At 28.6% G+C, this 12,395-nt stretch overlaps 1 protein-coding gene across 1 annotated transcript; it reads right to left on the bottom strand.

Moving 5' to 3' along the window:
• Nucleotides 1–5,676: 5,676 nt before the first annotated feature.
• On the bottom strand, nucleotides 5,677–11,414 carry LOC111423873 (UDP-glucosyltransferase 2-like). Its single transcript, XM_071198150.1, has 3 exons — nucleotides 10,035–11,414; nucleotides 7,550–7,769; nucleotides 5,677–7,492 (listed from the first exon to the last, which is right to left on the bottom strand). The coding sequence occupies exons 1-3, from the start codon at nucleotides 11,083–11,085 to the stop codon at nucleotides 7,189–7,191; spliced, it is 1,575 nt and encodes a 524-aa protein (XP_071054251.1). The 5' UTR covers nucleotides 11,086–11,414; the 3' UTR covers nucleotides 5,677–7,188.
• Between the last annotated feature and the right edge of the window lie 981 nt (nucleotides 11,415–12,395).

Raw genomic sequence — 12,395 nt, 5'->3', positions numbered from 1 at the left:
TGTATATTTTTAAACTTTTAAATTTTAATTAATATTCTTTTTTAAAAATTTCTCTATCGATACCCGATAGAGTAAATTATCTTCATGTTCATGAAATAACAAAATAGATATAAGATATATGTATAGTCAGAATAACAATATCAATTAATTATTCAAAATTGTTTGGGTATTATTAATTATAATTGGTGAAGGTTTTGTTTCAAAAAATCATATAAAATCAATATTTTATTAAATTTTTTTAATTTTTTCAATTTTTAATACAAAAATTAATCTTCTTTTTAATGAAAGCGACCGTTTTTAAAAATTTCTTTTGGTTCTTGAGATAAAAATTCTTAAAGTTCAATCCCGATTTTTAATTCAACAATTTTTCTCTTTCAACTTTAAAAATTCATATAAAATCGATTTATTTATGAATTGATTCGAAACTTATTGAGTAGATAAAAGAAAGCTTTCCCTATTTGGTGGTCCAAACCGTTTTTGAAAATATTTCTTAGTTTTTGAGATAAAAATTATTTAATTTATTACAATTATTACGTTATAATTGGTGAAGGTTTTGTTTCAAAAAATCGTAAAAAATCAATTTTTTATTTAATTTTTTCAATTTTTAACACAAAAATTAATCCTCTTTTTAATGAAAGCGACCGTTTTTAAAAATTCCTTTTGGTTCTCGAGAAAAAAATTCTTAAAGTTCAATCCCGATTTTTAATTCAACCATTTTTCTCTTTCAACTTTAAAAATTCATATAAAATCGATTTATTTATGAATTGATTCGAAACTTATTGAGTAAATAAAAGAAAGCTTTCCCTATTTGGTGGTCCAAACCGTTTTTGAAAATATTTCTTAGTTTTTTAGATAAAAATTATTCAATTTATTACAATTATTTACTTTATAATTGGTGAAGGTTTTGTTTCAAAAAATCATATAAAATCAATTTTTTATTAAATTTTTTTAATTTTTTCAATTTCTAACACAAAAATTAATCCTCTTTTTAAAGAAAGCGACCGTTTTTAAAATTTCCTTTTAGTTCTTGAGAAAAAAATTCTTAAAGTTCAATCCCGATTTTTAACTCAACCATTTTTCTCTTTCAACTTTAAAAATTCATATAAAATCGATTTATTTATGAATTGATTCGAAACTTTTTGAGTAGATAAAAGAAAGCTTTCCCTATTTGGTGGTCCAAACCGTTTTTGAAAATATTTCTTTGTTTTTGAGATAAAAATTATTTAATTTATTACAATTATTACTTTATAATTGGTAGAGGTTTTGTTACAAAAAATCGTAAAAAATCAATTTTTTATTAAATTTTTTTAATTTTCCCAATTTTTAACACAAAAATTAATCCTCTTTTTAATGAAACCAACCGTTTTTAAAAATTCCTTTTGGTTCCTGAGAAAAATATTCTTAAAGTTCAATCCCGATTTTTAATTCAACAATTTTTCTCTTTCAAATTTAAAAATTCATATAAAATCAATATTTTATTAAATTTTTTTAATTTTTTCAATTTTTAATACAAAAATTAATCCCCTTTTTAATGAAAGCGACCGTTTTAAAAAATTCCTTTTGGTTCTTGAGAAAAATTTCTTAAAGTTCAATCCCGATTTTTAATTCAACAATTTTTCTCTTTCAACTTTAAAAATTCACATAAAATGGATTTATTTATGAATTGATTCGAAACTTATTGAGTAGATAAAAGAAAGCTTTCCCTATTTGGTGGTCCAAACCGTTTTTGAAAATATTTCTTAGTTTTTTAGATAAAAATTATTCAATTTATTACAATTATTTACTTTATAATTGGTGAAGGTTTTGTTTCAAAAAATCATATAAAATCAATTTTTTAATAAATTTTTTTAATTTTTTCAATTTTTAACACAAAAATTAATCCTCTTTTTAATGAAAGCGACCGTTTTTAAAAATTCCTTTTGGTTCTTGAGAAAAAAATTCTTAAAGTTCAATCCCGATTTTTAATTCAACAATTTTTCTCTTTCAAATTTAAAAATTCATATAAAATCAATATTTTATTAAATTTTTTTAATTTTTTCAATTTTTAATACAAAAATTAATCCCCTTTTTAATGAAAGCGACCGTTTTCAAATTTTCTCTTTCAAATTTAAAAATTCATATAAAATCGATTTATTTATGAATTGATTCGAAGCTTTTTGAGTAGATAAAAGAAAGCTTTCCCTATTTAATGGCCCAAACCGTTTTTGAAAATATTTCTTAGTTTTTGAGATAAAAATTATTTAATTTATTACAATTATTACGTTATAATTGGTGAAGGTTTTGTTTCAAAAAATCGTAAAAAACCAATTTTTTATTAAATTTTTTTAATTTTCCCAATTTTTAACACAAAAATTAATCCTCTTTTTAATGAAAGCAACCGTTTTTAAAAATCCCTTTTGGTTCCTGAGAAAAATATTCTTAAAGTTCAATCCCGATTTTTAATTCAACAATTTTTCTCTTTAAACTTTAAAAATTCATATAAAATCGATTTATTTATGAATTGATTTGAAACTTATTGAGTAGATAAAAGAAAGCTTTCCCTATTTAGTGGTCCAAACCGTTTTTGAAAATATTTCTTAGTTTTTGAGATAAAAATTATTTAATTAATTACAATTATTACTTTATAATTGGTGAAGGTTTTGTTTCAAAATATAATATATTTAAAATATTCCAAAAATATTTTGGAGAACATCCCGTACAACACTTTGAACTATGGGGTTTGGTCACAATAACCTGTGAGATGATTCAATGATTAGCTCATAAACCACAATTTTTTTATATTAACGGCGAACATTTCGAATTAAACCCACAAATTACGTTGTAGTTCTTAAAAAAACTTTATCAAACAAAAAGTTTATGTACTTTTATGGAACAGCAAAAAAGAATGTATAAAAAATGTTGTTTTAGAGTAAAATAAAGTAGAATTAAAGAAAGTATAATTGTTGAAAAGTGCCAAAAAAGTGTACTTAGTGTTAAGAACTTCGTTTGAAAAATAATAACAACTAAAAAAAACTGAAAATAGAATAAGAAGCTGTCTATTTTTTGAATCCTTTTCATTTTTTTTTCTTGAATGAAGAAAAACACCTTTTACCCTTTGCGCTATCATAAAGAGGGTGTCGAAAAGAGAATCGATAGAAGATTCCTTTGAAAATGAAACGAACAAGGATGGAAAACTAGTATTTAACGTGTTCTATCGCCTTTAAACATTGAGGATGGTTGAACCGTTCGGCTTTAAGGTTCGGCATAAAAAGTTGTCAGGCGGGGGTTGGATGGGGTTGGGTTGGGGGTCGGGTGGAGCCTCGGGTAGGGGGATACACTTGTCACGGGGGCAGCGCGCCGCACCGTGCCGCGCCGGGACGCCACCCTCACAGCTCTCTCTCTCTCCCTCTGTTTCCCTTTCTGAGCGGTGGCCCCGGCTCCGGGCCGTACTATTGCGATCCGGGCGGGCGTTCTACGACGTCGTCTCTCCCTATTTCTCTCCGGGATCCCAAGGAGAAGTATCGACCTTTCCTTGTCTTTCAACAACTTGTCTTTTTTTTCTATAAAGTTAAATTAGAAAAAAATAAGAATTATAAGTTAGAAATTTTAAGAAAATTACCAAAAAGCTTTAGTTTATAACGTATTTCATTTCATTTACGACTTAAATCTTAAGTTTTTCTAAAAACAAGATTTGATAAGACTATCTCTTTGCAAGAAACTAAGTACATCATTGTCACAAATCATCATTGCAAGGATGCAACCAATATCGCAAATCGCCTATTGCAATACCAATACTGTGATATTGGTTGCATACTTGCAATGATGACGTTGGGTACGATAATTAATTAACACACTGTAGTTAAACATCACTTAAAGGTGGTGATGGAACGGATGGTGATTTTGCGAAAAGCCGGATACCGGAATATTTATCCGGTCATTATGTTTATAATTTCTGGTGCATTTCTGAAGTGATACCCTACATTGAAACATTATTGCGATATTTGAATAAACATGAAATTAATAAGAAAGTAGAAAATGTTGTTTTCTCAAAAACTAAAAGTGATTTTTTAAAACGGCTTTTTGCATTAAAAAGAGGATACTTTAATTAATAATTGGTGATATTTCCACAAGGATCCTTCAAGAAATTAATTTTATAGCGACTTTGAAAATTATCGATGAAAATTGCAACATCGAAAATTTTATCAAAACTTCAAACAAGATTTTCTCAAAAACTAAAAGTTATTTTTCAAAACGGGTTGGTTCATTGGAAAGAGGACACTTTTATTAACATTTTGGGAAATTTTCATACTCATATTCCAAGAAATGGATTTTATATGAATTTTTAAAACTTAATCAGCGAAAATTGTAATATTCGAAAAATTGTCGATTATTTCAACAATTTATTTCTCAAGAACTAAATGTGATTTTTCAAAACGGCTTTTTGCATTAAAAAGAGGATATTTAATTAATAATTGGTGATATTTCTACAAGGATCCTTCAAGAAATTACTTTATAGCGAATTTTCGAAAATTATCGATGAAAATTGCAACATCGAAAATTATTTCAAAACTTCAAACATTGTTTTCTCAAAAACCAAAAGTTATTTTTCAAAACGGACTGGTTAATTGGAAAGAGAACACTTTTATTAACACTTTGGGAAATTTTCATACTCATATTCCAAGAAATGGATTTTATACGAATTGTTAAAACTTAATCGGCAAAAATTGCAAAATTCGAAAAATTGTCGATTATTTCAAAAATGTGTTTCTCAAGAACTAAATGTGATTTTTCAAAATGGCTTTTTGCATTAAAAAGAGGATACTTTAATTAATAATTGGTGATATTTCCACAAGGATCCTTCAAGAAATTAATTTTATAGCGAATTTTGAAAATTATCGATGAAAATTGCAACATCGTAAATTTTATCAAAACTTCAAATATTGTTTTCTCAAAAACTAAAAATTATTTTTCAAAACGGGTTGGTTCATTGGAAAGATGACACTTTTATTAACATTTTGGGAAATTTTCATATGCATATTCCAAGAAATGGATTTTATACGAAGTTTTAAAATTTAATCGGCGAAAATTGCAAAAGTCGAAAAATGTCGATTATTTCAAAAATGTATTTCTCAAGAACTAAAAGTGATTTTTCAAAACGGTTTTTTGCATTAAAAAGAGGATACGATAATTAATAATTTTATTGGTGATATTTCTACAAGGATCCTTCAAGAAATTAATTTTATAGCGAATTTTGAAAATTATCTTAATTAATTATCTTATTAACTTCAAATATTGTATTCTCAAAAACTAAAAGTTATTTTTCAAAACGGGTTGGTTCATTGGAAAGAGGACACTTTTATTAACACTTTGGAAAATTTTCAAAGGTGTTGGTATTATTAACGCTATACAATTTCTAAACATACACATAATCAAAATTCTATGTAAATTTATAAGAATGTTATTTAAAGTGTGGTTATCCTTTCTACGAAATGCTAAATACGGGGGGTTAATACTTTTAAAATATTAGTATTTCAAGGATAAAACGATGATATGAATGAAAATTTTAATCAATTACTACTTTTTAAAACGTAAACATTTCTGCCAACTTTAGTCAAAAAATTCCTACCTCTGCTTGGTGTTGCGATATGAAATAAAAGTACAAAAAAAAACTGTATAAAAAATATATAAAAGAAAGTGTTAATTAATTTGACATCTATATTTATCTTTATTACCAACACAATACTAATAAAAGTTACTACAAATTATGATTACATGAATTTTAATTCTAAATTAACTTTATAAATTTATTACACACGTATTAATAAAAAGTAATAAAATGAAATCATTTCATTTCAATTAACATTGAAAATACTCATAATAAATTAATTAAATTATCGAAATCCCGTAATGAGGTTTTTACCGAAAAACATTAAAACCACATGAAAATTACCGAGAAAAAGGCGATCCTATTATTCTAGAATATGGTAAATGTTAATTAATAATTCATGATTCTCATGGTATATTATTTTCTAAAACATGTTTTATGTGGAAATATGGAAACAAAAGCAACGTAAGGAGCGGTATATTTTTACCTCCCGCTATGTAACGTAACTGTAATAATATAATGTCAGGCCGACGACTATTTTCATTTTTATTTATGAAATGGCTTATCGGGTTTAAACGTCCTAAGACAAAAATCTCTGATTGTAACGTGGATTTATGATACGTGCATGTTATGTATCTATTAACGAGAACCGCAACTAAACCGCAAGTTATAGTTTCACGAATAGAAACAGAATCAATTCAATTTAATATTAATATAATAATGTAATAACAATTGAAAAGTGTAGATAATACGGTTGCAAGTACAGATTTGAGTTATGAAAACAATTTTATTATTAGAGAAATCGATTGGAGCGAGATTACGAAGTTTAACGAAATATACAGAGTGAACTTCTTTTTCACTCAATTTCACAATTTAAATTTTAATTATAAAGGATTAGAAACAGAAAGAGATAATTTATTCACGCTTAGACACTAGTTGAAAAGAAGCTGTCAAAAGGAAGGGAAATACATATTATATATATAGATCTGTGAAAAATTCAGAAATTATGAATTGCCCTAACAGATGCAGGCATCAACAGAATTTACATCCATGCTGTGAAAGCGTTATACAGGGATAACGCGGCAGATAGGAAAGCCCACAACTGATGCTTTCTCTTCTACAAAAGGTGTCAAACAGGGATGCTGCCTTTCTCCCACAATATTCAAGATCTATATCCACTCAATCCTAAAACATTGGGAAAGGAAATGCAACCAGATGGGAATATGGGTAGGAGACAACAATATTTTTAGGGCCATTATAGAACCATTAATGACGTATGGGTCAGAAGTATGGTTGAAAAACAAGGACACAACTCGAAGACTGCTAGCAGCAGAGATGATGTTTTGGAGAAAATGCTGCGGCATAACTATGCTGGACTAATACTACAACTAAAATGGTATGGACATCTACGCCAAATGAGTAAAAAGAGAATCCCACTTAATGTTTGGAACTAAAACGGAAAAAAAATTGTCCAGGAGATGAAGAGGAGAGGACTGGGTGAAGATGATTGGAATGATAAGGACTGCTGACGGTTGAGATGCGAGAGGCGCCAATAAAAAAGCTGCAAATATTCGCCAAATAATAATAATAATTATAAAGGATTATTATTTTTTCTTTTTATCAATACTAATACTTTCATTATTAATATAAAAAAGCGGTTTACGTTTTAAACATTTCAAACATTTTAAAATTGAAAATATAACGATCGTTATTAAAACAAAACCGCAAACGACACAAAATCCAATCACGTCGACCATCCAAAATTGATACCAAGGTAAATCAACGCCCGCAGTTCTCAAATAAGAACCACCTTTAAATTCGACAAGATGTTCGATCCAATAAACCGCCTCGTCTAAAGCATTTTTCTTTTGCATAATTTTCGATCGCATTTCAGCTTCTTCGGAAAACCTTTGAAATTATTCCAAAAAATGTTTATAATTTTCTAATCGATTTTTTTTAACTTACTTTGAATTAGTGGTTATTTCATGAAGAGAGTTGTACAAATCTTCAGCGGTGAATGTGTTTAAATCTAATCCAATTCCGTACTTGTAATAAACCATTTCAGCTATATTGTGGGGTTGTTCAGCAAAAATAGGGATTCCAATCATCGGTACCCCGTAATATAAAGATTCTATGATACTCAAACGTCCACCGTGCGTTATAAAAGCAATAACGTTTTTATGTGCTACAACATTTTAATTAAAAATAAATATAAATAAAAACAATGACACAATTTATCCACGTGGATAATATCGCGTGGAAATTGTAAAAGACTAAATTTCAATTACGTTCAAAATCGACATCAATCAAACATTTTCAACGCAAACTGAAACATCAAAATACTACTTAAAACGAACATAGAAGAAAATGTACACTTAGCTACTTCCATACATAAATACAAGAACAGCGAGAAGAAACAAAAACTTTTAGAACAAAAGTTGTAGCAAATTTTATTCTTAACAATGTTGCTCTCTTTCAGTTTTGCTCTCAGATGTGTCAAAATCGTGAAAAATATGAAAATATGAATATTGAATGAATTTGTTCCTTTTTCAAGTTGTTAATGGTACCACTTGGGAAACGGAGCGTATTACAAAAAAAACTTTTGAAACAAAAGTTGTAGCAATTTTGATTCTTAACAATATTGCTCTCTTGCACTTTTGGTCTCAGATTTGTCAATATCGAGAAAAGTACAAAAATATGGAAATTGGATGAATTTGTCGTTTTTCAAGTTGTTAATGGTACCACTTGGGAAACGGAGCGTGTTACAAAAAAAAATTTGGAACAATAGTTATAGCAAATTTTATTCCTAATAATATTGTTCTCTTGCACTATTGCTCTTAGATGCGTCAATATCAAGAAAAATACGAAAACATGAATATTGGATGAATTTGTTGCTTTTTCAAGTTGTTAATGGTGCCACTTGGAAAAACGAAGCATATTATAACAAAACTTTTAGAACAAAAGTTGTAGCCTCTTTGATTCTTAACAATATTGCTCTCTTGCACTTTTGCTCTCAGATGCGTCAATGTCGAGAAAAATACGAAAGTATGAAATTAAATGAATTTGTTGCTTTTTCAAGTTCTTAATGGTACCACTCGAGAAACGGAGCATGCTTTAAAAAAACTTTTAGAACAAAAGTTGTGGCAACTTAAATTCCTAACAATATTACTCTCTTGCACTTTTGCTCTCAGATCTGTCAAAATCGAGAAAAATACGAACATATACAAATTAGATAAATTTTGTTTTTTCAAATATTTAATGTACCACGCGGAAAACGAAGCATATCATAAAAAAACTTTAAGAACAAAAGCTGTAGCAATTTTGATTCATAACAATATTGCTCTCTTGCACTTTTGCTCTCAGGTGCGTCAATATTGAGAAAAATACGAAAGTATGGAAATTGGATGAATTTGTTGCTTTTTAAGTTCTTAATGGTACCACTCGGGAAACGGAGCATGTTACAAAAAAACTTTTAGAACAAAAGTTGCAGCAAATTTTATTCTTAACAATATTGCTCTCTTGCACTTTTGGTCTCAGATTTGTCAATATCGAGAAAAGTACAAAAATATGGAAATTGGATGAATTTGTCGTTTTTCAAGTTGTTAATGGTACCACTTGGGAAACGGAGCGTATTACAAAAAAAAACTTTTGGAACAATAGTTATAGCAAATTTTATTCCTAATAATATTGTTCTCTTGCACTATTGCTCTTAGATGCGTCAATATCAAGAAAAATACGAAAATATGAATATTGGATGAATATATTGCTTTTTCAAGTTGTTAATGGTACCACTCGGGGAAACGAAGCATATTGTAACAAAACTTTTAGAACAAAAGTTGTAGCAACTTTGATTCTTAACAATATTGCTCTCTTGCACTTTTGCTCTCAGATGCGTTAATGTCGAGAAAAATACGAAAGTATGAAATTAAATGAATTTGTTGCTTTTTCAAGTTCTTAATGGTACCACTCGAGAAACGGAGCATGTTATAAAAAAACTTTTAGAACAAAAGTTGTGGCACTTAAATTCCTAACAATATTACTCTCTTGCACTTTTGCTCTCAGATCTGTCAAAATCGAGAAAAATACGAACATATACAAATTAGATAAATTTTGTTTTTTCAAATATTTAATGTACCACGCGGAAAACGAAGCATATCATAAAAAACTTTAAGAACAAAAGCTGCAGCAATTTTGATTCATAACAATATTGCTCTCTTTCATTTTTGCTCTCAGATTCATCAATATCGAAAAAAATACAAAAATATGGAAATTGGATGAATTTGTTGCTTTTTCAAGTTGTTAATGGTGTAACACTTTACAAGTCCTAGAAGTTTGTAAGAGGAATTTTAGAGCATCCTCCTGTAGAATTTTCATGGTAAGCGGAAAACCAGGTATCGGGTTGATTAAACCTTAAATAAAAATATTTAATAATATAAATTAAAAAAAATACCTAAAACGCTTGTTTGTGGTAACCAAGATGCGATTTTAACGTTTTCAAGCTTTTCAGGAAGTTCATCTTCAAATTTCCATAAAATAGGTTTTCCCCATTTTTTAAATCCATTCATAAGCTCTTTGAGAACGCGTTTCGGAAAATCTTTACTTTTAGCGTTCGAGCCCAAAGCAAAATACACAACTCCTTCGTTATGTTTATCTAAAAAGGATTGGATATCGTCCGGAATTTTCTCATTTTTCATGCGATCTAAATGCATTCCGGCTAATTCAATCATATTCGGTGTTAAAGGAAGTGGTGCGTTCATCGCCGGATGAGAATTAACAAAAACCATTGAAATATTATAAATTAAATCGTATAAAGGCGGTGAATTCGGGAAGCTTTTGTGTAAAAGTTTTTCCATTTTTGGTATATGATAGCCATGATAAATGAATTCTTCGGCGATAAATAAAAATAAATTGTGTAGTCGTTGAAAAAATGACATTTTCGGTGAATAATTCGTACCCATTCCCGATGAATAAGAAGCCATACCAATATTTCCAGTCGGTCTGTTACACCATATTGTTGGGCTCACCGAACACAAGTTCACACATGCAGCTTTAAATAAATTACAAAATCCATAAAGAGCTTCATTAAAAAATTCGTCAACAAAAACGACATCGTAATGTCCACCGGATTTTATAAATTCTTTAACATTTTCGTCATTAAAAAAAAATTCTATTACATTATAAGCAAATTTATGAACAACGTAACTTATAAATGGTTTGTTATAGTTATCAAATTCGAAATAGTGAAGAATATTCTCTTCTCTCTTCAAAAAATCTTTTATCCCCTTTACTTCAACAAACTTATAATTACCGAAAGGAACCGTTGTTGGTTTAAACGTTGAAACCACAGTCACTTCGTGACCTCTTCTTGCTAATTCTGTAGCTAACACTGAGCCGGTTACGTAATGACTGTAAGAAGGTGCTGGTAACACCGCAAGAATTTTTGCGGTTTTGTATACGTTAAAAACACCGCAAACTATTAAAACTAACAGTAGGAACTTCATGATGACAGTTCAACTTATTTTGTAGGCTCTTAAAATCTTTTAAACGAACTCATCCTGTTTATACTGGCTTCGATAAGTGACCACGATTTCAATTTATACACCGATAAAGTACGAAGGTTAAAATTAATGTCAAGATGATTATTAAAAAAATGTAATAAAGTTTCATGTGGCGAAATATTACAACACTTTTTTAAGCATTACTAATTATTTTTAATCATATAATACCATGTAATCATTTTTTTTGGCGGAAATATTTCATTTTTTATATTCAAAAGGAATTAGAAAGTTATTTTTGTATCAAGGCACAAATAAAGTTTATTTAGTGCTGATGGTCACTTATAATTAAGAGTGGGGCGTAAAATTAAATAAAAACATTTTCATTAAAACAGACTTTTTAACCTTCAACGAAAGTGTTAGATCATTTTTAATAATGATTTGAATGAATTTTACCGGATAGATGAGATAGAGTTATCTCGGACGTGTTCTTATTACGGTACTCAAAGTTGAAGATTTATTATAAGATTACACAAGGTGAGTTTTTAACCGGAAATTTCTTAAAATCTCGAAATATGCGTCCGGTTTTGGAGTACATTTGCGATTAAAAATAATGTAACTTATCATTGCATCAAACAAAGTGGCAAGATACGAACCAGGGCTGTATTTTACTCGACCACGTTGCCAACCCTACTGATTTATCGGTAGATCAACAGATATAGAGGATAGTCTACCGATATATGACGTTAATATATAAATGAAGTGAAAGAAGCAACATTATTATTACGAATAAAATTTGCGACAACTTTGTTCCAAATGTTTTTTTATTGCATCCAAAGTGTTACCATTAACAACACATTCATTCAATTTTCATATTTTCGTATTTTTCTTGATATTGACGCATCTGAGAGCAAAAATGAAAGAGAGCAATACTGTTAAGAATCAAAGTTGCTACAACTTTTGTTTTAAAAGTTTTTTTATAACATGCTTCGTTCGCAGAGTGTTACCATGAATAACTTGAAAAAGCATCAAATTCATCCAATATTCATATTTTCGTATTTTTCTTGATATTGATGCATCTAAGAGCAAAAGTAAAACAGAGCAATATTGTTAACCATAAAATTTGCTACAATTATTGTTCTAAAAGTTTTTTTATAACATGCTTCGTTTCCCTAGTGGCACCATTAACAACAATACTTTCGTATTTTTCACTATATTGACGCATCTGAGAGCAAAAGTGCAAAAGAGCAATATTGTTAAGAATCAAAGTTGCTATAACTTTTGTTTTAAAAGTTTTTTTATAACATGCTTCGTTT

Source organism: Onthophagus taurus, chromosome 7 (genome assembly GCF_036711975.1).
Source record: "Onthophagus taurus isolate NC chromosome 7, IU_Otau_3.0, whole genome shotgun sequence".
Taxonomy (NCBI): Eukaryota; Metazoa; Arthropoda; class Insecta; order Coleoptera; family Scarabaeidae; genus Onthophagus; species Onthophagus taurus.
The sequence above is the reverse complement of the archived record's forward strand: the minus strand, read 5'-3'. Positions and strand labels throughout refer to the sequence as shown.

Bases quoted from the DNA above. Each gene is read 5' to 3' on its own strand.
- LOC111423873 (XM_071198150.1), bottom strand. From the start codon at position 11,085: ATGAAGTTCCTACTGTTAGTTTTAATAGTTTGCGGTGTTTTTAACGTA. The intron at 7,770-10,034 runs GTATTTTTTTTA...AAAATGTTGTAG, and splicing joins ACCACAAACAAGCGTTTTAG to CACATAAAAACGTTATTGCT. The intron at 7,493-7,549 runs GTAAGTTAAAAA...ATAATTTCAAAG, and splicing joins GAAATAACCACTAATTCAAA to GTTTTCCGAAGAAGCTGAAA.